The sequence below is a fragment of the Pieris brassicae genome, chromosome 3 (assembly GCF_905147105.1).
Source record: "Pieris brassicae chromosome 3, ilPieBrab1.1, whole genome shotgun sequence".
Lineage (NCBI taxonomy): Eukaryota > Metazoa > Arthropoda > Insecta > Lepidoptera > Pieridae > Pieris > Pieris brassicae.
The window spans coordinates 15,569,935-15,597,317 of record NC_059667.1 but is presented as its reverse complement, the minus strand read 5'-3'; the positions used below and the strand labels follow the sequence as shown (position 1 = coordinate 15,597,317).

The following is a 27,383-nucleotide window of genomic DNA, read 5'->3' as shown; positions in this document are numbered from 1 at the left end:
AAATTTTTATCATAAATTATCAATGATAATAATAATAACGCTTGTACTATTAAAGAGAAATATTTAATTAAATTGCAGGTCAAATACCGCGCAACTCATGTTTTACTCAGGTGAATAAAAATAAATAGAACCATAATTATTTTATCAAATAAAATATTACAACACGTGTAAATTTTAATCATTTACAGAAATTATAAGTCATTATAAACAATTTAAAAGAAATTCGATTTTAAACAGATTAAGTGATAAAGAGTGCGATCGTCTCTCGTTCCAGCTGTGCTCTAACGACTTTTTTCTTCTAAGTTGCTCTACAACAAGGACTTGCTCTATTGTGAAGATAAAATATTATTCGCAAAGGCGGTTGCGGGGTCGTTTGTTCTTCAAGCCTACGTGGGCTTGGATTTCTAGACTTAAATGTCTTGACTGACCGACTTATAAACTTACCTTTATTTGAATAAAATATTTTATTATTAAAACGACTGTCTCACACGCAAAAAAACAACGCGTCTCAGCCCGTATTAATTAAAATAAATATTCAATGATACAGTCGTAAATATCTGTCCCACATCCCATTGCAGGGTTTTCATATAAATTTCCATCAATCTCATAATAGCTATAATTTTAGAATTACCACAAACATATCATAGGAATGAGGTGGAGGGGCAAGGAATATTTTAAGATACTCTAACAGTGTACTGTAGTAATTTATTTGGACTTTTGGACTTTCACACATAATTACGTATTGCGAATTGGGTTATTTACAAAGGATTACAAAATTAAACATTTACCATGCCTTGGACACAAACACTCAATCAGTTTGCACTCAAATACAGACCTCAATTTGTTTGTACATTGTGCCCTGGGAGAAATAAAATTAATGTTAGGGAATCATAATAAACAAAAAATTATATATATAAAAATCTTTGCATTATAAGTTTTATGATATGTAATATATTTAAAAAAACATGTGTGTGTACTTATATACACGCGTTAAAAGTTATACTTCTTTCGCGTAACAAGATCTTTTCAAAAATTGTATTCTACGTTTGTAGAAAAAACGATACTAACAATTGCAAAACAAGGTATTTACTAAATTGAAAGTTTTATTATAACGCATTTCCTACTTAAATAAAATTTATTTAAATATCACGAAAAAATATTTGCTAAGAAAAGGACATTTTTTATTTTAAAATGTTGACTATGCTAACTTCAGGGTGTCGGTTTTTTGTGACGGTGTGAGAGTGTCAGTTTTTTGCGACGGTGTGAGGGTGTCGGTTTTTGTGGCGGTGTGCGCGCGCATCGTAAATGCTTTCACTCATCATTTTTCTCTAACGCGCCAAAAGAAGTATAACTTCAAAAACGACTTCGATCCGTTTTTGTTTTATATCATATTAGTAGGTTATCGAAATTTTACGATTTTCGCAAACATAATATTGAAATGTAATAAAAATAAACACGCCATAATATATGTAAATATTTAATATGCAATTTTCAATTATATGTATTAATATATTATCTATATGAAAAGTTTTCATTTATTTCTTAACTTTTAAGATCTTAAATCAATATTCCTCTATTTTCGGAAACTCAAAAAGGCATTTAAATTAACATTTATTCGATAGCGCTAGTCGAAATTAAAATGTGTATATTTTATTACTATGTAATATATCTTTTGTACTTACAACTTCAACCCCAATGACGCCCCCTTTATTGGCCAGCTTGGTTGTCCACGTGAAGGTATACTGTCCTGGTATGGGGTGAACGGCACAGATGCTCAACTCCAGGCCTATTTGTGCTATTCTTTGCCACGTCATGGCTATCCGCCAATCGTCAGCGCAGTTGTCTATCATAAATAACTGAAAATTTTAAATTCATAATATAAGATAATATTCATTTTATTGCCTTAGTTTGGTGTTTACGCTAACATTTTGTATAGAAAATTATAATTCTTCTTTTACCCACTTTCGCTGTAAGCTTATTTACGTAGGGTAGCGTTGCATGTAGCGTTAACTATGACTCCTACATGTCCATAACGTATAGGATTTTACATACGGGACTACTTACTATCCACTTTGAATCTTACCTTTAGACTAATAAATAAAAAAGTGAATTTACACATGTTTTACGTAAATTTAGGGTATAAAACTTTCAAGCAGTTGGTTTTATTTATTAATTTTAATAATATTATATAAATCAACCTCTTGAATTGTTCATATTTAAATGTCGTTTACGGAAAATATCTCTTTTTTTAAATTACCACTGGCCATTGATTTAAAGGCGAATGGGCTGAAATTTGTTAGAAAGTCAAGTCACATAATGCTTGCTTTCTTTTATTAGTGTCATTGTGATGTGGCTTCATTTTGTTTTCATTACTCGATAACAGATGGCATTACATGAAACGATCTTAAACCTTTTCACTCTTAGTATTTTGTTCTCGTTCGTTCTCACTCTTAATCATATAATTACCTGTATTTCTAAAGCGTGGTACGCGACGATTAGGCCAAGTAAGATCACAGTTGACATTGATATAAGAGTTTTCAGTGCCTGAGAATATATTGAAGCCTGAAATCATAACGGTTGTTATATTAGTAACATGATATTGTTACGTTTTAGATGAGTACTATCGATTTTTTAGTCACAAAAGTGTTTTTAAATGGATTTTTAAATGAATTATATTCACTTGATAAAGGCTTAATAATTTTGATTGGTATTTTAGTTCGTGATAAAACTATTGAAATATTCACTTGTTTATATGGATTATTAAAGAAGCACGAATTCGGTTTTATAAAGTTGTATTTAATTTAAAACATATATCCTTACCTTACTATATACACCGGCACTAGATAGTTCATTTTCTATAACCATAATAATTATACCAAACATTCCCATCACTAACGCGTAATCACTTATTCTTTTTCGTTTTTCAAATAATGCCTTTCTCCTACCTAACCTGAAATTAAAATAATTGAATCAAAATAACTTTTAAAAATCTGACAATCATAAGTTAAGTACGCACGTACGTAATTAATGTATCTAATGTTGTACTAAGTAATATACCAATTTACAACTGACAGTAGATTCTAGAAACGTCACTCGTCACACACAGTTTTTAAAAAAAGAACATGTTTCAAATAAGGTAACACAGATCATTTATTACGGCATTGCAGAAGACTTCTAACATTAAATGTTATCTGCCTCATTTCTGTCCTCCTTTAATAACTAGCATGCTGTTTTGTTTTTTTTTTTAATTTCTTAGTATGTATTTTTCTATTTTTGAGCTTTATGCTAAATAACATAAGAAAAACGCAATAAATTTAAAACTCATAACGCCAGAAACAAAACTTTTAGAAAATGAGAATTTTGACTACATAAACTTAAATTAATGGTGACAGTAACAATTACCGTAACCGATGCAATAGGTTATGTTTTCTGTCACAACGCGCGAAAATATAATGACATATTTTAAATATTTTATTCGAAGTTTGACGAACGTTGATAGTAAAATGAGATTATCGTTCCTATTAAACGTAATTTACAATAATAGCCTCGCTGTTAGGTTACCTTTTTTGGAAAGTGGAATAATTTGATAAATTTGCTGATGGACCAACAATGTACAGTGTGCTATCAATAAAGCTTATCTGTGGATAGTAAGCGATGGCACGAACTCTATTTCAGACTGAATTAATATCTCTGGCACTGAATATTCACAGTTAGATCCATATTAAACATCCTACATAAGTCCAATGTTATATGGGAGATTAGGCATTTGCATTTTTACGTCTATTTCGATGATATTTTAATTGGACTTAGATTTAGCCTTCTTTTTTTAACTAGTTGTATTTTTTTGCAAGGAATTCAGGCCAACCTCTTATAAGCGGTAATTAAAACACATCTTATAAGAAAACATTTACGTCAATTATAATTTTATTTTAATAAATTCCTGCGTTATTTCAATAATCATAAGTCAGTAAAAGTTAAAATAATAATGCACGCTGTTTATAGTAGTATACTTAATGTATGGGAATATAAAAAATTGATAAATATTTTTATTTAAAATAGCTGTTGGTTGACTGAATTATCAATTAAGCCTTTACGCAGGGGTTACATACTATAAGTAAATATATATGATACAGTCACTTATCGAGGATCTTTAAAATCCAAATGAAGAAAGGAACTTCGTATTAAACTGATCTATTTATTAAGTTATTGGTAAATTTTATTTCTTTAACGCTCCAAGCGTTGTCTATTGAAGATGTACCAAACTAATTCCAGTGTCCTTCAAATAACATGAACTAATTCTTATAAGATCCCCGATTTTCGAGGCTACTGGCAATGTGAGTGTCCATAGGCAGCGATCACTTATCACCATATCCGTAGCACGTATTAGTTCACATGCTAAGCCGAACTCAGTAATTAGATTTGATTGCCAATACTATTATATCGATCTTTGGTTTACGCGGTATCATTACATAAATTCGTAATACAAAATTATAGTATGGACAGAGTTGCAACATGTCACCAAGAAAGAATGGCTTGAATTATTTAGAGCAGCTAATGCTAGTCTAAAGATGGACAAATCAATACCACACCATTCGCGATAAATTGAGGTTAGTATCGAAAATAAATTAAGATTTTATTATATGACGTAAATTTTGTATAGAATTCATCTTTAGCTAAACCATACATAGATTTTAGACACTAATGTAAATGTACTAAATTTTATGGTATAATTTAATTTAAAATCTTCTGTGCTTGTATTTGTAATTAAAACTCTTCGTGTGTTTTCCAAGTGGAAACAAGGACGGTTTATTTAAGACGTGTGTGGGGGACAAAGTTATTTGGGTCTGCCTATAGTCCATTGAAATATTACCCAATTTTAGTTTTATAATTATTTATTTGAATTTAGAATATTAAAACTGTTTAAAGTTTTATTTTTGTTATTATTATTAAGTTATATTTTATTTACGTGTGCAGTGTTTTAACGCGTCAACCTGTCAGTCGTCGGGCGAATGATATTTAATTTATAGAGTATATTTCCAATGAGCATTAATAGCGAAATGATAAGCAGTGAAGATGGTCAGAATAAAAAAGTATATATCTGAATAAGCTTGACTTTGAAGCCTGTATATCCTTCCACCGAGTAATCTACACCACCTTTCTAACAAGTTAAAAAACTGGGTCACCGTATAAAGTAACTACAATATCTATTATGTATTTGTGAACGTGACCTGAGAGAAATGAATCAATTCTCTTGTAAAAATAGAAATTTCTTTAACTGCATCATAGGAATATTGAAGATCATTATTTCAGAATTGATAGGAAGAACGCTGAATTCTAAATCAATAATATATCATTCAACCATTGTGAATCTTATAAAAGAGCCTGGCTTGTTTCCAATCCTTATAAGAAAGAGAATATTAATGTTCCTGTAGATTTAACATCAGCCAAAGCCGAATAAAAAAAAGAAGCTAAATTAAGTCTAAAAGCAAGCAACATTCGACTTTATTGAAATCGGTGATAAAAAAATAAGGACGACGACGTATAAATATAGCAATCACATTTCTGATACAAAAAATATTTATTGCCTAAATCAAGCTTTAATAAGGAAGACTTAGCACTGAGCTTGCATCACAGCGTAATTCATTGCGTAGAAAAGAGGACTGTTATAATTAAAAAAGATTAAATTGAATTATTTTTTATAAACATTGTTTGGCTCTTGTGATTAATCTACAGCTCTCAAGCGACATGCCAACTTTATTATCTGTTGTTAACCACTCTTGAGACTGAAAGTAACAATGTTATTGAGAGTAATAAAGGAATTGTTGTGAGTATTTCCCTTTGCGATTTCGGGCAAAATTAGGTTTCGTTTGTTCAGGTAAAACAACTCTCAGTATAGTGTAATATATGTACCCGAGAGTCAGATCTAATTCGTAAACACAGCGAAAGCAACAAGTTATAAATTTTACACATACGTAGAATGTATCAATGGACATATTTTTTTTTTGTATATTAAGTACATTAAAAAAACGTACATGACATGGAAAGAAGTTTTTGCGGACGAACTATTGCAACTGTTTTTTTAATAATATAAAGTATTTATTACCTAAAACGTTCTAGCTTTCTAGTGTTTTTTAGCAATCATGGTCAGTGAGCTCCATAAACATTAGTAAAAACAAAGAAAACAAAACAAAATTAAACAAGGTCCGCTAAAATCATTTAAGAGATCCTGTCTCAGGCGGTAGAACCCACCCAAATATCAAGAAGATTCATTAGGTTATGTGTAGAAAAAATATGTGAAACAATCTATTGGCTTGGTAATTATTCTAAAGTGCCTATGCAAAAAGTTAATAACGAAGTATTTTATGCCAAAATTATTAAAATGACTGAGAATCGATTAAAAATGTATGTAAACGTAGTTGGGTCATAGAAGTGATTTCCCCAGCCCCAATATTTGATTTGTCCCGACTGTCAATATTTGCTAATACTCGAGTCGTGTTCGTAATTGTAATATTACTCAATATAGATTACTTTTAAATTACTTTTAACCTTAGTGTCATACGAGTAATGATCAAAGAAAACTGAATCCCATTATAACTTTATTTCAATGTAAAAATCTTTTTTCTTAAAATCTTTTTTCATATCACTATTCTATAGATTTCTTCCAATTCGAACCCAGGTTTGACAATAAAGCAAAGAATGAAACAAAACGTATTATTTGATCACCTTATTGATAGGCGAATCAGGTGTCAAAAGTTACCTACAATACTCTCAACAAAAAATATAAAGTTCTAGAACAGTCCACTCTAACTGAAACTTCTAAGACACTATCTTTAGCTTACCTATATCCTATATTAGGTTTGTGTTTGGCAGCCCCCCCGCCCTTATAAGTCCCACCGCCGAGAGCCCTCTCTTCGCCGAAGCGAGGGTACTCGCTGTGGACTCCCACCAGGGCGACTCCGGCCTCCTCCGTCGCTTCCCTTCCGGAGTACGCCTTCATCGTGCCAGGGATCGAGAGAGTCGATACCGGCTTTCGCAGCTGGAAATTTACAAGTAGAAAATAAGTGTACAATATTTTCGTATTTATTTAGCATTAAGAGATTACTTAGTGCGAGCTGTATTGTATCCTTTGACAGATGGAAGTATTAATTCAACCATGAAAATGCCTCAAAAGAATTGATAAACTGTTGTGAAAATACACTAATAATCTAATTAGGTATTCATATTTTGATAACTCACGTCATTTTGCTATGTGTGAATGTATACACACGTAAAAGAAATGTTACGTTTCAAATGCAAATTGCTTAGAAAACTGTGTGAAAAATGATTAAAGTGTAAATTTTTAACTTATTATAAAAGTACTGGTTTCAAAAAAATATAACTGTGTTTTTAATAAAAATAAAAATATTCGTATGTTATGAATAAGTAAAAGGATTTCATGGAAACCGTAATAGCATTAGGATCCGAGTACAGCACTTCGGTCGCCTAATATAACAGAAATGAGTTTTGGAATCACGTCGGCAATTCAGCTAAGTTTGCCAATCCCATTCGCTTTGAGTATAAGATTAGGCTGAGTAAACCATAATATGTTATAATACAGTGTACTGTTAATACAATCTGATTCTTGAAGTCTGACCTTCGAACTATTAACCATATTTATAAATTATTAATCACTTTAATTCATTATTTTAGTGATTATTATTTAGAAGTATATACGTTTAATACATTATATATAAACAATAAACATATTATTTACCTGTTGACGTATTTCGTAAAATTTTAAGTACCAATTTACAATTTGATTGAAGTCAAGATTCACATTCTTGATTAGTTATTAGGGGTTGTAAGCTGTGTGTTAATGTGTGTTTTTTTGCACTGAACTTTTACCAGTCGGGTCTGTCAGTTTTGACTTTGACAAACATACGATATTGTACAGAATTGACAGTTAACAAGAACCTTGCTTAAATGTCAGTACTGTACAATATCGGCGCAGTGTCAGTGGTGACTACCACAGACACTGCACTAAAACATATCAGACTTCGCTATTTTATAATACATGTATTTTATTATCATTATTATTGAAGAATTTACCAGAAAACATCAGTAAGTCTGCATTCGTGGTAACATAGTTAGTATACGTCGATTGCATTTTTCTGATTTCCGAAAATTATATTACATAATAAAAAAGGTTAATCGTCTATATTGCTTCCAGATTGACCGGCAATTTTTTTAAATATAGTTAAAATAAGTATATATATATATATATATATATATATATATATATATATATATATTGGTATAAATCTATAAAGGTTCCTATAATTATTTTTATACGTATGATGTTCATGGTCATGATGAAATAATTAAAACGGGAATATGAATAATATAAACACACATACATATGTCTTAACCTGTAAAACGCAACGTTAATCTTGTTTTAATATCCTATACGACATACCTAGTACTCATACGATAGTGAAACAAAACAAACTTATTTATTATAAACATAAACTTATTTATAAATATTAGGTTGGGGAAAGTCTTTTCGCATTATAGTATGTATGAACTTGTAATAAAATCTTTTTGGCTATACTATTTGTATCTGGCTGGTTTTGGTATGATTAAAAGTTTGAATTTTAAAGAAGATAATTCCAAATTCAAATTAGGAAAATGTGTTATGAGTGAATCTAATGAAGAAATTCGGTATATTTTAAAATTTTACTACAAAAAAGGTAAAAATGCAACGCAAGCCGCGAATAAAATTTGCAATGTTTATGGGCCTAGTCTGCAGTGTCTGTAAGAGTAGCACAAATTTGGTTTAAGCGTTTTCAATCTGGAAATTTTGATGTCAAAGATGCACGTCGCTCTGGTCACCCTATTACGGATAAAATAGATGCCATTTTTGAAAAAGTGGAGCAAGATCGGCATCTCAGTAGTTACAAAGAACTGGGAATTGACCACAAAATAGTTTTGGCGTATTTGAAATATTGGGTACACAAAAAAGCTCGATATTTGGGTACCTCACGAGCTCACTGAAAGAAACCTCATTTGTGATTCTTTATTACGACGTAGTGAAACCAACCCATTTTTGAAGAAACTGATAACTGGTGATGAAAAGTGGATCACGTATGACAAGAAAGTGCGAAAAAGGTCGTGGTCAAAGGCCAATCAGGTTTCACAGACTGTGGCGAAACCCGGGTTAAATCACAAAAAGGGGATGTTGTGTGTGTAGTGGGATTGGAAGGGCATTATTCATTATGAGCTGCTACCACCAGACAGGACCATCGATTTTGAACGCTACTGCGAACAGCTGATGACATAAAAGCAAGATATTGAGAGAAAGCGGCCGGAAGGAATCAACAGAAAGGATGTGGTTTTTCACCATGATAACGCTACACCTCACACATCTTACACACTCAGCAAAAATTAAGAGAGCTTGGCTGGGAGGTGTTAATGCATCCGCCGTATATATCATGACTTTGCACCTTCAGATTTCCACATGTTTCGGTCTCTTCAGAATTCTTTAAGCAGTGTCAGTTTAACATCACGAGAGGACTGCCAAAACTAATTGTATTTTGATCAGAACCAAAATTTCTATAGCGATGGGATCATGTCCCTACTTACACGATGGCAAAAACTTATCGAACAAAATGGTACCTACATACATTAATTAAATGTAAATAAACCATATTATAAAATGTTGTGAATTTTCTTAAAAAATGCGAAGAAAATTTTTCACCCAACCTATTACATCAATCTTCGTTATATAGCACGTTGACATTTTTATTTATAAAACGGTGTGAACAAGCTGGAGGCTCACCTAATGTTTTCGACACCGCTCATGGACACTCACACTGTCAGAAGGTTTGTGAGTGCGTTGGCGGACTTATTACAATTATGTTTAAAAAATATTTATTCTTTATTAATATTTTAGTTAGCTGAAAACCACCGTATGAAACCTTCTTTATTGTGTCTAATTTATGTGGGCTTATTATAATAATTCTGTCTAATAACATAGCAATGCGCCTTCAAAATGTATCATTGGTCTAGACCTAGGTGTCCGAATATGATTGAAAAACTTTTCAAGCTTTGTAAACTTAATGAAATGATTTTTAAAGGCTTAAGTAATTAATTTATTATACAGCTTTAAGCAATATCATACAGTTCAGTTTTGCAAACATACTTATTATTAATAGTCAACACAGGTCCTAAACCACGTGATACATTTGTATTTTTAATTATAATAAACCATTGGTAATAACGCGGTATAATCTGTTAATAAAGAATTTTGTGTTAAACATAAACATTGTTCTATTTTTTAATCTCAGTTCTGTAGTCTGTGGATATCATAGCGGGGTCATTTTTCGTGCCTTTGTTCATTGTATTCCTACAGAAGACAGTTGACACAAAAAGGTTATTATTAACTTAATGAGATTTAATTTAGTTGTTATGTTCGCGTGCGAGTTAACGCCCAAGTTATTTATGGGCTGGGTTAGTCATAAAAAGGCAATCCTACTTAGAGGAATTTAGATTCTAGAATACAATTAATTAAATGTCATTACTTTCAAGCATATCCATTGGAGTTGCTGATGCATAAGCGTTGCTGTATATATTATAAAAGAATATTATAAAATAAATTCAAGTGACTTAATGGATTATAAAACGTCAGTTATGCCAAAGAACATAAGGTATTATTTTACAAACTCTGTGGTAACAGAGTTTGTAAAAAGTCAATGATCTAATTCTAATTTATTACACCTTGTGAAAAATGCATAAAACAGTCGGCAATAAAGTCCCGAGAATCGTCCAAGCTTTAAATGTAGAAGCGATATTTTTTCGACCGCAGACAAAGAGATTTAGGGTTTTAGAAATTGTTCTTGGAAAAATTCGGAGTGAAAATGGAAATTCACAGAACGTGTGTGTTGGTTAAAATTAAAAAAACACAGTATGGTGTTAATTAAGTCATCCTGTTATTTTTAATGTGATACTGATATTCCTATGAAGTTAGCGAGTAAAAGTATTGTTGAGAGTATATTATATTAAAAGCCTTTGGACTCGAATGTGTGATATGAATAATGAATGAATGATACGTTCAAGTTAAGCCATAATATCACTTATTGCGAACTATTTGCAGATGCTTTAACAAAGCATATATGTATTGATTAACCCAGATTCTTCTCAAATATTAATTAGTTTTCTCCCGGAGCTAAAACTTATAGGCGTATAAGTGATGCTTAAGAACCGCTGCCGTAGAAACTTCGTTATAAGTTCGATCGCAACTTCATTAAATAGCAGATAATATCTTGGCTAATTTTATTATGCACTGTTGACAATTTTAAATTGAGCTAATAAGTTATGCAACGGAAACTTGTTTCCGTTTAAGCACTCTTCGTTTAAGAGACAGATAGATAGAAATATATTTTTACTTTAATTGAAGGTTCATTAATTTTACCTCTATTAGACAATATAATTAGAAAAGTAGTGGCGCTACAACCCTTGGTCGTGGCCTTAGATTTCAGTATCGTTTTCATGATGATTTGCCTTTGTCTATTGGCAAGAAGATGATCGACCTTTTGTGCCTAACACGTCGTTTTTTCTCTAACGGTTTCACCGATTTCATCACTTTTTTACTTAGACTTTTAAATGCGCTTTTAGACAGAAAATTCAATTGGTGCATAACTCAGGTTCGAACCTTCGTCCTCGTGGTTGAAATGCACACACAAACCGCTAGGCCATCATTGCTCTTTAATGCTCAGATGGCATTATATTATATGATATGGAGTCTTTTGTCGTATTTTTATGTGACAATATTTAATAGTTAATTTATTTTACATAATATTACACTACGTATATGTAATTTATTTGATTTGATTGCTTTAGCAGTTAGCAAATTACTCATTCCGCAAATGCATGCAGCACGCTTTAATAAACATAATTATAGAAGGTGATATTATGGAAGAGATATGTGCTGCATCTATTACGTGGAGTTATCAGCAAATATGGGTTAAAGAAGATGACGGAAACGTTATTATAACACAGTTATTTTGCGTTGATACCCAAAATTATATTTATGCCACATATGAACTAACACTTGATGCATGTATTGTCTTATTATTAATAATTAAATTAAGGACTACAATTATACTCATTGCATTTTGTTATAGATTATATTTTTTTTAATATTTTGCTTCATTAAAATTGTCTTGAACTAAAAAACAGCGATTAATATTCCGTAGGTGTTAGTAATACAAATTTCTTTCTCCAGCTCAGTTCAACGTGTGGAATATGGCCAAGATTCTCGTTTTCTTTTCGTATTCAAATGAGACTTTAACCTAATTGAATTATACATAAAATATTTAAAATGGCTTTGAAAATGGATTTGAAAGATAACGTACAAGACTTGTACATTATCTTTCATATCAAACGATTTTGCATACGAGATGTGATTATAATTTAATTTTATTCAACAGATACGATTGATTATATCTGTCATTTATATAAAAAAATATTTAAATTTATTATGATGTATTGGTTTTGATTTCCCCTATTTTTAGCATGGGGAAAAGGGGAAACTTATCTTTGCGTTTCTTTCATTGACGATTTTTACGCTGATCTGTGCCTAGTAAACCGAAACAATATACGGAAATCGACGTCAGTATCAGGGTTATGCATTTTATTCACTAACCATTAGGGTAAAAGCCCTGCATTCGTGGAGTCGTTTATAATCATGAAAAGGTGCATTTCGTATTCGAAAGAATATGTAGTAGAAGAAATATGCAGTAATAATGTAAGAAAAGTTCCAAATTTAACCCTTAACAATCTAATTTATTTGAATAGTCCAATGAATAATAAATAATAGACCAACACACTGGAGGTAAACCTTCATCATCTTGATGTAGGTCTCGAAGCTACTACAGACCTTATCGCCGAGATAGCAGTATAATTTCAATTGTTCGTATTGAATTACAATCATAAATCTTACTTAGAATTAAATAACAACCTCTACTTGAATTACCAACATACCCAAAGATGTTTTAATAACTATAGATCACAGCTATTAAAGAAGTCTGCAAAACATGAAACGGATATTAAAATTAATTGTTGAGTTTAAAAATATTTTTTTCTGATCGTTCGTTTTACATATCTTAAATTTGTGTATTATTTTAAATTGTTCTTAAAACATTTTGTAATAGCTATTAAATATTATTATAACAACATTATACAGATGATAAACGTATTATCGTAAATAATTTAAAACGGACGATTTATTAGACAAGACCACATTACCTACTTAATAAACCAATCCATCACTGGCTCGACCTGTTTATGAAGTAAATTTATATTGCTGTTGTAAAGTAATTATTTTATTTTACTTTAAATTGCAAAAACAAGGATACTCTTTAAGTCTTTGTAAAATATTTCGGTAGTTGAACTTTTTAACTTTTATCATTGAAACTATCTACATGAACATGAAACAGTACTTTGAAAGGCGTATTCGGAACAGTTTTAAACTAGATTATTTACATTTACGTTTTAACAAGCACATCTGTAAAATATACATGTGGTATGCAATTGAAAGTTATGTTATCCAAGTGTTGATTATATCTTAACGCTAAGAACTGGCTACCATAACAGGCTATTCCTACTGGGGCAGCAAAGAGTTCTAACCGTTAATAATGAAAATTTTAATTCTCTTGGCTGAGACATCATTGAATACTAGAATAAAGCCTATTTTGTTTAGGTGTTGAATCAGCTAATCATTTTATGTGTAAAAAATAATACTAGACAGTTAATAAATATTTAAAAAATAAGTATAATCTGGTAGAATGTAGAATTATTTTAAATTGCTTTTGCATTCGTTTTTGAATTTACCTCAAAATTACTTTCCTCTCTATATTACATTTCTGCCAAATGGGACGGTTTTATTTTATCGGAAGAGTAATAAAAATTAAAAATAGTCACAGTCCTTTATTATCGAAAGTACTACAGTTTCCTATTTCCCGGAAAACTTGGAAATAAAATCACTCCAGCCAGAACAAAACAAAATGGTCAAGAGAAAACCACTCCAAATCGCCGTTTCCACGATTCAATATTGAAATTTTCATTTCAGAATTCAGGTGTGATATTGTACTAGTATTGGAAAAATATTTTGACCATTCAAGATAAACATCGTGCTTTGGTTATATTTATTTAGGACTAGCTGTTTCGCGCGGTTTCATAAATGCACGTAACGACTATTATGCTATTATTTCAAAGTTAAAGAAATATACTTTAAAGCTCATCGATCAATCGATGATTGATTATTATAGATATATAAACACCACAGATTTTAAACACGAACAAAACCTATGTTGCATTATTTTCACCTCACGCGACATAATGTCTTAAAATGAATTATATTTTCCTGTACTTGTAACATTTTTCATCCATGTTCCGCTCCTATTGGTACTGCTTGATATAAAATTAATATACATATTAATCAAAGAAATAAACTCGCTTAATTCGTTGCTTATATAATATTATTTTAATGTATATTAGCTTAGTGGCTTGAAAGAGAATCCGTCACTGTTCATGTTCACAAGACGCGTTAGTTGAGAGTATTTTTGGGTGTTAGTGACGTGCATAATCGATAATCTTATTATATATACATATTTAAAGGAGTTATGAGATTGACTTGCGATTTTCAGTTATGCAACAATATTGTTTTTATAGTAGTGCGTTTGAATACCAAGTATTATGACGATATAACATATTTCTACCAACACGAACGCATAGATTACACATGTATAATGAGGTTTTATGTTATATTTAGTTACAACAAAATTTCTTTTCTACTCGTCTAATTATAAATAAGAAAAAACATCACTTGGTTCTTCATTTAACTTTTATTTTAATTTGTATTCGTAAATCAACGTTCAACGCATGCCCAAAAATATAAATGAGCCCGTCAGCGCTACAAACGAGATCAAATTAACTAAATTCTTTCATCGCTCAGTGAATTAATACTCGAATTAACAATGTCCGACCACACGTCCGGAACCGAATGTTAAGTGAACTGCGAAAGGTTTTCAAATGCCAATTTGGTTGAGTATTTCTGGACCGATGATTAGCGAATTCATTTTACAAAATGCCAATTATATGAACAGTATTATGGCATTTAAAATCGAATATACTTAAATTTAGTTTTTTGGTTTCATACATTGCGCAAATTTAAAGCTTAATATCGGATATAAACGCAAATTTATTGCAGCATTAACATATACCGTATTTGTATATTAGTCTTAAATAACATAACTAAATTATATATAAATTAAATATTTTAAGGAATGTATAATTAAGTTTGTTATGAAAGAGCTAAAAACCCTGACACAGGTTTTTTTGACTTAAAAGGGTTCCCAAATCTTACACATTGTAATGCAATTGTACTTAACACACATATTTTTTTATTTATTATATTTTTATAATCTTTTTATATATTTATATAAAAATTGAAAAGTGTTAAATACATATTTATTTATAATCATTTATTGTTTTGTATTGTTCCAACTATATACGAGTATCTGAAAGAAAACAATTTTTTAACCGGATTAAAGCTATTTGTATTATAATATATTTTTTTAACATAATTTTAAATTTAAAATTTTCCGACGGTTCGCGTGTTTTACAGCGTCACGCACGCTGATACCATTGTTTTCTTTCAATGTGAAAAAGCTACGTTAACCAAAGACAATAGAGTATCTGATTTAATTCCCACAACTCAGGGATGTCCCTGTGATTACTAGCGTCTGTATGATTAGGTACAATATATGTTTTTCTTTTAAAAATAAAATGAATAAATATCACGAATGCTTTGGAAAAACTTATTTACGAAAGAATTTTATGAATTCCTCTTTGTAAATGTTACCTAACCTAACCTAGGTTAGGTAACCGCTGCTTTCCTTTACTTCTAAGAAGAAAAACTCAAACCGCTGACGGGTGCTATATTTTGAAGTCAAATTATTCTATGCATTAAATTCTGTTAAAGAACTAGGGAGAGTATTATGATAGTTATGTTTTATATACAATCAATATTATTTTTTTAATAATAGTATATGATTACTATGAAGTACAAAGTAAGTTGTCTTGATGCCTTGTATAAGATATTGTTTAATATAGTTATTTGTTTTTGGGATATTCGAAATGACGACATCTATCGGGGGCTTAATGTAGAGGACGAGGAATCAAAATGATTGATGAACCCCTCGAACAAAAGGCTCCACCACCGTGAATGTCGAGGCTATTTAACTTCTCAACACCACGGGCCTAGTAAGAAGATTGAAAAGGTCAAAACTTAGATTTTAAGACTTAGATTTTTTCCTCGTTGGACATATTTCTTTATAGTATCATTGCAATTTCGTGACTTCACCATATTACAATTAAAGTAAGAATAAATTAGGAATTTAATAAGCTGCAAGAAGCTTAAAGATGACATAGTTAGATAAGCAGGTCAGACCATTTGTGAAATGGCATGATTTGTAAAAAAAATAAAACTTAAATGATCGAATCAATTTCAAGTTTGAAGTCGGCAATAATTTAGGTCTAGAATGAGCCATCCAAGCCTGTAGTGTACGCGGTTCATCTTCTAATTTCTCCCGCGGGATCCGGCGGATTCTACAAGTTTTATTGCTTACCTGACTTGAAATATTATTCCTGTATATCGACATTTTTCTCATGTTTGCAAGGAATAACGGGTAGGTATATTTTGTTACGCTACAGAAGCGGAAAATGTGATTTATTGTGTTCTGTATATTTCAAAAAGAGAATAAGTTAACTAATAAACAAATACAATAAAGATTGATTTATTTATGCACAAGGCGGTGGACATTGTATAAAGCTGTATAAATGTCTATGGCACTATTTCACAGCTGGTGAAATTGAAGCGTTAACCGCCTTCAGGGTTTTGAGACGGATAAAAACCGATCAAGAAAAGGTTCACCTAAACGAGCGACGTCACGGGGTGGCTCAGCGCATCAGTGAATGTTCTGAGGACGTACCAAAACATGTCATACGGTACGACCTCGGTCTATCTTAGATTGCCATATATAAACCAATATTTCCTAAGTCACTTGAAAAGGCTTCCTCTACTTTAAAAGATATGAATCCAAGCTGTTAGAATTAAATTGCTTTGAGTGTGAATTGCTTGCAACTGACATGCATTCAACAAAGTCATCAAAAGCTTATCTAATGTTTGGAACAAAAGACACGCAAACTTGAAATTGACGAGTGTTCTACGATAACAACATTAAGAGAGTAGCTTAGTTAAAAAAATCACAGAGAAAAACTATATTTATAACATAAGCAAATTATACGAACTCAATTATTTAAGCTAATTTAATGGTATTTAACAAGTTACATTCACTTCAATAGTCCACCTCCAAGGTTAAGAAGGTTATCACAGTTAATTCCTTAAACAGAATGAGCAATAAAAAATTCATTCAAAATTGTGTATGTGACTTTAAATTCATGGAAACATTGGAATAACTAACATACAGATGTTAGATGTAGGAAGACTGTACCAGTTGTGTTTATATGTCTTTGTGTCTACACCGAATACGAATTATTATAGAACTCCCAAAATACCCTGGATTTTTAGTTGTCTATAGATAAATAAACTACTTAAAAGCAATAAAATAGAGAAGAAAGCTTTACAATGACAAGCTATATTAAGCTCCCCACAGCAAACTGCCATGCAGATTATTCATAATAATTACAATACAGACAATTAAATTTTCTGCTTGAATCCCGAAATGTTTTATCTCGATTTCATTTAGCTTGCATGCATTTTCTATTAAAAACGGTAGTCGGGTTGCAATTCAATGAATAGCTTTGTACTCCGTAAAATATTCGCTGGATTTTCTTTGAAATATTAAACATGCCAATTGAGTTACATTTATTTATTTTTGTTCATTAAGAAATGTACCAACAATGCATTCGCCTAAGGAATCTCATCAAAGCGAAAAGTTTTCATCCTGTACAAAGGTAAGCAGTTGCTATGCCTTAATTGGTTACTTCACAAAGTTTATTACGAGTCCTTCACGGTGAACGTAAAACTCGTAGCCATCCCATTTTTCCTCTAATATTATTTCTTTCACCGGTAAAATTGTGTTATCCCTGACATTTATTATGGCGAGCAGGTGTTGATTTTACGAGGAAAGCTACAACGTATGGTTCTAAATTCGAATGTCACCCATAATCTAATAGACGTACGAGCTCATGGTATAAATAAATTTATAAAGTGAAATAGTCATTATTTAAAACCTCATTAAGGTGGGGGACAATATTCTGTAGAATATTATATTATTATTTATATTTTCACTAATAGTTAAATATATCATACACCTTTTGGTATGCTTTGCTATGCTTTCAGCTTTCAGCTTTCGAGGCAATAGTTGCGGTTTATATACAAAAATAAAATATATAAACAATATATTTATATAATATAAGACATAAATTGAGTGCTTCATTAACTACGACCGCTTATGCTATGAAAATGCTGAACTAATTGGATTACTATTTAAATTCTGATTCAAATGGGTTTAAATATATTTAATAGTATTGTAGAACTCGCACACAATAATATCGAAAATAAGGTGTGATACATATTTCACTCGTAAAGTAACTTTTATTTAGTCTTGTACGTAAAACGTCACCGAGTTTCATAAATACGTTGGCTGTTCTGTGGTTTATGTCTACAATAACTTACTTTGTACTACGCTTGAATAAAATTCGATTCAGTGTTACCACCACTGTAGTTTATTGAGGTTTGAAATTCTTGTATAGTGGATTCCAGATTTAAATCAAAGATTATTTAGCCTAGTGAAGATACTTGTATTGTTCTTAGGGCTTTCAATGAAAACTACCAAAACTTTAACTTCTTTACATATTATAAAATGAAGTACATGGGCTACGTCTATATTCTGTCTATCAACGTGATAAACTACTACTAAATATTATGAAGTGTAATATCTAAGAAAGATATAGGTATATTTTCATTTGGTGTATATTTTTGTGGAGGACTTTGCAAAAATATCTTGTTAAAAATCAATTTCAAGGATATATTCTAAATGTATCATACCCTAAAAGAATTAAATCAATAATTCTAAGCCCAAAAATAACGATATTTCCACGATTCCGAGAAGGCCGGTTCTCATGTGAATAATTTAGACAATTTGCAGTGTTCACTGAGTGGGAAATTGAAAATAAGAAAATAATTGAACAAAAACACGCTCTTCCGCTCGGACTTGAGTTTTCGTTGCTTGAATATTGAATGTAATTTGAAAGCATGAAGGAAAAACAATTCAGTACTCCCAAATTGTTTGAAAAAGATTCATTCGTCTACGTAAGAAATGTATTATGCTACACAAAACTTTTATATTTCTATTTTGATTGAAATTTATATTTGTCTGTGAAATACAACATTTTACTAAAACTTAGTACTTGGGTATACTTTTCTACATCTTATTTTACTATTTTTCTACGTAGCTGAATTAAAATATTATATTATATATATTTTAAAGTTAAGCTCTTATTCAGATCTGTAATATTACGATCACTTATAAGCAATAAAATGTCGCAGAAATTACTGGTTAAAACTTCATTACCAGATAAAATTTAAATAAATTCGTCTAGACACTGTAGATACGCAAAATAACTTTAAGCGTAGGTGGTTCGGGATTCAAGTCACATTCCCAGAAATCTAAGTTTAAATTGAAGGAAAACAGAAGTGAGCAAAATAAATGTTATTATCAAAGTTTTTGTGCGCAATTAAGGCTTAAACTGAAAAAGTGATGAAATATCTCGCTCGGAAATTAGACAACTTTTTTACGTTTTATCCGGGGAGAATTTATTTACGTAAGAAGGGGTTTGTGCTTAATATCTCAATTATAATTAATTTAGCTTCGAAAATATGCTAAATTTATCGTTAAGAAATGCTGTAAGCGGCTTGCTACAAAATTAATACCTAATTCTCTAATGAGCAGTTTTAGCAGGTCATTAACCCTGAGGTCGTGTTCTCTAATCTCTTGATTGACCAATGATTTTTTATATGCGCTTAATATTATTATGAATGAAAAGTCTATATAGGTTAAGGATCTAAAGCCAAGACTTTGCGCAAAGTATGACAGCCGTATCCCAAATCCAATGCACTCTTGGATGATTCTGAAAACACAAGTCTTACATAAAATGGTTATAGATAGTTAGATCTAGTAGCGCCACATCCCTATATAGGCTACAGATTTATAGACGTAGGTCTGTCTGTAGACGACGAGACTTTTGTGCTTGACACATTTTGGCTATTTTGGGATGTTTTTGAATTTGTTTTCCTCGCGTACAATGTTATACCTGTACCTATCAATAAGTGTTATAACTACGTTTTCGCTAAAAGTGTGAAACCAAATTTATTGCGAATATTCCGCATAAAAATAAAATAAAAAATAAGAAACGACGTCGAAGTCAACGCTTATATTTTATTCATACGACATCGTTACGTACTAACCTCCTGACAAGCACCAGTAATTTTTCTTAAAAACGCTAGCTCCGTGGAATATGAAAACTATGAGGTTGAATAATAATAAATCACTAAGATTTTGCAATCTGCACCTTATGATATTTATCGTCACATACTTGTTTTCAGATAGTTTAAAAATAAATATAACTATTATTACGTTTTTAAAACATTTTTTTACAAAAATTGAATGAATTTTAGAACGGTTTATGAATAAGAATATTAATCTAGATACGGTCCACTCTTAAATGTATATGTCAATTTTGGTCAGGTTTACGAATAGGAGACTTGAGTTTTGATTAAAAATATAATACGTTGTGAATTATTTTGAATCCTTAATTAGGATATAACTTTATAGTTCTTTCATTAATTAATTTGTTATTCAAAAACAGATCTTAAGATTACCAAGTTGAGTTACGACGTAACGCGACAGAACGAAAACAGCGTCGTAATTCTTATGTGAAGTGCTTTTAGACCTTGGGTCAAAACAAGATTGGGGTAACGAATACGGGAAAACTTAAGAAAAGCCTCGGTGATTTTGTTAAAGGTCACGTTATTTTCAATTCGTTACTTATAAATAGAACGTACTACGTAGATCTCATCTTAATTTACTTAATCACATGATAGTTTACTTGTTAAATAAACCCACTTTTTAAAATTATATTGATAAGTATTAGTATTAAAATCTCTTATATTATATTTTTATACAAACTGTCATTAATTTCAAAAACATATTTCTCAAAAAATACTTAGTTTGACTTTGCAAATATAAAATGATTTTTCTTAATTTCTAATACGCTTTTGTAAGTCTTGCTTGTACTTATCTATGTTATATTTTTATAGATACGGTCATTTATTTTAAATATATATCAATCAACAAAAATGTTTAAGAATATTTCTTATTTCTACTAAGCTTCTTTAGTTCTTGTTCATTCTGTAAATAAAAACATTGTGAAGAAACTGGCACGACCCCAATATCCAAATTTGAACGAAGTAATTGTTCAAAATCTAGAATAAGACCCTTAATATCTTCGGAGATATTACCACCGCAAAGGTCATATAATAATCCTCAACTAAACACTATCTAAATCTAAATTTTAAGTTCGGATCAACAGTCTTTTTTAGGGACACGCAATGCTATACTTTACTCATTTGTTTTTAGACTTTAATCGAGATTTCACGTGGCAACGTGAGATTTTGGTGTAATTTACGATGTCCCTATCTGTTGTTTATAGATAAGAGTCATGTAATTTATTTAAATCTTTTCTTTTTATTTTATTTGGAACTTTTCAATCAATGTTACGTAATTTCAATTGTGATTATATGGATTAACTTAATGCTACAGCTGGTATTGCTACTCTGTAACAAAAAAATCGAAAGACTTCAATGCAATCTGAATTTATATAACTACCTCGACTACTCTTTCAATAGTCGTAAACAGACATTATACTTTACGAAAACTCAATCAATCTAGGCAATGGGAACTAGACACCAATTAAATTGCTTTATGAATCTGGTTGACGAAAGGAAGGTACTGCTTAGAAATAATTAAAACCCTATTGTTTGTTGCATTATTTTACAGACGTCAAGTGTCTGGAGATTCCTATATCGTCGGTGACCAGACTCTTCTGAGGTTCAATGAAATAACAAAACCTTAATATTTAAATATATGCATTAAAAGAAACCCAAATTAACAGTGAATCAAAAATGTATATAGATATGTGTATGTGTGAAATATATATGAAAATCGCACACATCTCCGTGGATTGTCTCACCTCAAACCACCACAAATAATAAATTATATATTAATTGCTTATTTGGGTAATATTTTATTGAAAATTAAATTCTTTGCGTTTTCTATTTATGATAAAATTTCAAAAACATGATGTTATATTCCGCTCTACTATTAAAATCTATTCAATTATGTAAATAAATTTTTTATTACATTCTCAATAAATATGAATCGCGGGTAATTTACCGTTCACTGAATGTATAATGAATTCTCATATATTTACAAAACTTCTCCGAATTCTATAACGGAATTGAAAAGCTAGAACTTTTAGACTTCAGCTGTAATAATTTATTTATCACAAAGTTAAAGAAAAAACTTCGCTGATTATTCATAAAAACTAAATCAATATAACTCTCTTTTAACTAAAGCACTGCCTTTTTTTAACACAGCCTAAATAAAATTTGACAGAGAGAATGCTTTAGTATAAGCTGCGGTGGTCTTATTTTGTTTTTAAGTATAACTCCGAAGTTGCTTGTCCTACGCATTCAATATTGAAATATTTTGTTACTCAGGGATAACGTAGCATTATTATTTGGAGTCGGCCCAGTGTGTGGGTTAAGTCTATTTATTACAAATATGCGAAAACACAAATAATATTGTGTTTTCGCATATTATATTTATAAACGTCCAGGTGTGAGAAGACCGAAAAGAAGACGTTCAAGTACGCCAAGAAGCTGCGCATTATCTTACAACGGTAATTTAATAATGAGAATTTAAACATGAACTATACATATATAATTGCAAACAAAAATTAAAGGTCTCATTATACATAATACGCACACACATTCACGGTACCAATTCACAGTTTAAACAAACTGACATCAAATCACGAGCAATAACTTTAAAACATTATATTGTAACACTGTTACATTATATCGCGTATCAAGCGATTTCATCACATATTTACAAATCGTAGCGTACCGCCGTGTAAAATGGATTACATCTGTAAGTACCCTCAACTTTTAAAATAATAATTTTAGTGCTCTATAGAACTGAATTTTATTACTTCAGCCTAAAAAATAAATAGATAAAGACGATTTCAGATGTATTAACAGGGATATTGTACCGTCAGTTTATCATTATTTTTATTTGGATTGTCAGTTTAGTAGTATAGTATAGTCAGTTCTATTAGGCTAACCGTTGCATTGTTTTTTATTATGAATACGACATACACGGGGAATGTGTTGAAAATATAATACTTATATCAAAGCTTACTAGCACCTGTTTCACCATTTAACGTGACCTTTGCTAACGTTGTAACCTTAACAATTTCTAGCCTAAAGAACTCATTCCTCAACAAGTATTTACACAATGTTTTGTTCTGGTTATAATAGGGATATTGCAGTAATTTTTGGCAAAGAATTTTAATATTTTTGCATTTTTACTCTCATAACTTTTTATAAAATACGCCTTACTAACTACTCCCAAGGACTAAACCACAGTAAAATCGCCAAAAACTATGTCGTAAACCAAGATACAGGATACTTTCAAGCAAAATATTACTGTAGTTTATCGAGGAGGATATAGGTCGTTACTTAATACCAGCATTATCAATGAAATTGTACACGTACACTTTTAATCATCATAATAATGAAACAGTCCACAAAATGCGTTTGCTGTAAAATGACATAAACGATTATGGTTATTGTCAAAACGTGGTCGTACTTTTAATTTTATCCTTTATGCAGTACAGGTAAGTCTATAAAAGTTAAAAATGTTAACTCTCGGGTTTATTTGCAGTGAAATTTTAAATTTCAGTTGTATGCGGTTTGCTTTGTGGTCTGCTTGGTGAAACGTACTTTTTAGCAAGGGTTTTAGTAAGGATTTTTCAAGGAAGCCAAACATATGTGAATGTTACGAGCTTTTTCTTATAAATAATATCTGTTATAATACTTTAATTAAAACTGCTAAAAAGACTTCTAGACAGAAATCTAGAAATTTCTGAATTTTGGTTTTTCATGTATGACAAAATTAATTTTTTTAAAATCCCATCTCTTAAGTGATAAAGAAGGGGACATATGCAAAACCAACAACTTAAAATTTATAAACATAAATATAATCACAAACGATTTCTCCGGTTTAACACCTATAATTTCATTTTTGCCAAATCAATATTTTGAAAGGGTTAAGTAAATGGATTTTCAAAAGTTAAAGTTAATAACTAGCAACTAACATTCTAAGTCTGTTTAAGTAACAGAGAGCTTTAAAACACTTTGTATGGTAAAATCCTCGGAAATTCACCCAAACAAGTCCCAGATTATCCCCTTCTATGTTGCACCTAAAATTCTCAACAGAGTTTAAGTTTAACGAGATACATTTTAAAATTGTGTGAAACTTTCGCTGTGAGGGTAATAAAAGTCTCAAGAAGTTTTAATTTTTACCGTTTGTGATGTTGGCTTTGTGTTCGGTAGTTATTTAGCCACACAGTAGGGCCACTACGCTGTTTTGTTGAAATATTGTTATTTCAATTTTATAGACAAATAAAATGTAATAAAACCAATCTAGGTACCATAGCTAAGAATTTCATTTACACTGCGTAAATATGAAATATTAATTTACAAATAGTATAAGCCATATATATAATATGAATAAAAACGAAAAACTTGGACCAAAATGGGATCTTATCAGTCATATTTTGCTAAAATACAAGTTCCAAGTGACGATTAGATGTTAATCTTATGAAGTAAGATTTCCTTAACATTTTAAGTCATTCATTCGTGCACATTGTGCAACCAAATTAATAAATAATATTGATAATTTCATCGATTGACTAACTTATAAATCATTAAAAACATTAACATCATACCAAAACAAATAAAACGGTTTTCTACTAGGTATTTTAATGTCCTTCATCAAGCGTTTATTACTGGGTTTACATTCATTCACAAACTCATTAACAGTTCAAAAGGCATAAAGCGAACTTCATCGAAATAGTTTATAGGTTTTTAAGTGAGCTGGTTTCCCTTACAAAATGTTTTGGTCAATGACAAACAAAATTTCGTTCAGGGTAAAACGGTCCATTTGGTTCTTATTGATAATTCTAAGATCATATAAATTCTATATATATTTATAGTTGCCTCGGATATGATTTGGATCACTAGACTTTTCTCAGAAGAAAAAAAGCATTTTTTTAATACCTTTCTTTATATCCTGCTATAGTTTTATTTTAGGTTGTTTGTTAGATTCACCTAAAGATCAGATAATAAAGTTTATAAATAAAATTCCCTAAAGTTAGGTACCCGTGGATGGCGTGAATAGTTTTTATTTATTATTGTTTGTTTGTTAAATTGAAATTCTATTAGCAAAAGTCAAGAATGGGTAGTAGAAGGTAAAATAAACGGATCTCCAAAATAAATGACAATTACTAACGTTAATATTACATAATTTATTATACTACCTTTAATTATTATTATTTTATTATACTAGCTAAACTTAATAACTAGACATATAATTTTAACAAACATTTCACTTAACTTTTTTCAGGAAATTGGTAGAGTTTGCATACCTAGTGATGATTGATTGATTTTCTAAATAAAACAGAAATGTGTTTGTTGTATTCTACAGCAGGCGGTATACTTTGGAGATCGAGTCTTCATTACTAACTTATTTATATACAGTCACTTCTTTATCTTACGTCGCTATATACAAGGTTCCTTCGCTTTAACTATATATTATCATATCACATCAACTTAACTTGTTAACATTAAACGCAGACTAAGTTCCAAATAGAGCAAAGTACTTGAAAAGGCTAAATGCGTTGGAGCGCGCTTGCTTTAATGAAGCAACTAACACGCTGAGGAACTGCAAACAAGTCGAGTGTTGCACTTAAGTGACGTGTTGAAAAACTGTCTTGTAGGCTTCGTGTAAAATAGAATGTCTATAAATAGTACTTAGCTCGGATCTCTTAAGACGACTTAATAATTTTTATCGTTGAGCAATAGGTTCATGCACAACAATACTTTAAACTGTTTTAGTAATTTGATCTTCAGTAACTAGTTAAAATAATAATATCTTTACATAATACATAAAAGCTAAAACCGTAAAGTTAATAATTATTTTTAATAAAAGGATTTTACAAGTGGTACAGGCATTATTAATATCTTTAAGCAAGGTAATGTAAAAATATCTGTTAACTTTTCCTAATATAAGTCGTTAAATCGGATTATACATTTTAAGTAACTTAAAATAAATAAATAAATTATTTCACAGTTAGTCACGTTCTATAAATTTCATTCGCATTATATATGTCGCGTTATTATGATAATAATTAAAAAGATTCATTTAATTTAACTAAATCTTTAATCTTTTGTGATGTATGTTAAATCTATCACCGCAGAATGTCTTCGTCTGAAATTCGCGAACAAATTGCCTAATAATTTATCATTATGAGATTGATGACATATTTTTTGAGAGTAAAGATGATTGATTACTCAAAACTTGAACCCCAATTTGTTCGTCATAGTTTTAGGGTTAATTGAGTACGTCAGTTAAGTTTATTAAGTATACATTATTCATTTTCATCCATAATACTGATTCATCAACATTTCAAAACAAGTTTCTATAGAAAATTTAGTTATATAGGGCTAAATCGTCGATTTTAGATAGCATTCATGATTCGTCTTTTGTCTTGTGGCTTCTGATAACTTTAAAAAACCATATCATTTGTTACACATAAAAAATAGTTATATTTTAAGTTATATTTAAGTTATATTTAATCAAGATTCAGCAATAATTCAATATACAAAAGCCATAATTTACAAGGCCCGGAATTTTGTCACATGATAGCTTTATTTATTTAGTGAATGCTCGTTCCATATTTAAACACAAGGGAGTAGCGAACTTTTGATGACCTCACTACCGGTTTAATTAAGCGAAGGCTACTGAAGAACTCGAGGATTTTAAAAATTTCGCACAGCTTACGTTCTATAAATGGTAATGTGTACTAAAAGTTTTATAGTTACTTAAAACGGTCATTTATATTTAAATGAAGCATAATTCTTACTTAGGAAAGGTCTTCTTTGCATTTATTTGATCAAGTTATTTTGAAAAAAT

At 30.4% G+C, this 27,383-nt stretch overlaps 1 protein-coding gene across 2 annotated transcripts in view; it reads right to left on the bottom strand.

Annotated features, from left to right (window-relative positions):
* LOC123706853 (small conductance calcium-activated potassium channel protein) overlaps positions 1 to 27,383 on the bottom strand; it is a 47,094-nt gene that overhangs the window by 7,654 nt on the left and 12,057 nt on the right. For both annotated transcript variants that reach the window (XM_045656385.1, XM_045656384.1), the window contains 5 exons: positions 6,840 to 7,036; positions 2,821 to 2,950; positions 2,467 to 2,562; positions 1,683 to 1,856; positions 836 to 859 (listed from right to left, as the gene is read on the bottom strand). In XM_045656385.1, the coding sequence (XP_045512341.1) occupies positions 836 to 859; positions 1,683 to 1,856; positions 2,467 to 2,562; positions 2,821 to 2,950; positions 6,840 to 6,997 (582 nt within the window). In that variant the 5' untranslated portion in view covers positions 6,998 to 7,036. The remainder of the gene's footprint in view (positions 1 to 835; positions 860 to 1,682; positions 1,857 to 2,466; positions 2,563 to 2,820; positions 2,951 to 6,839; positions 7,037 to 27,383) is intronic.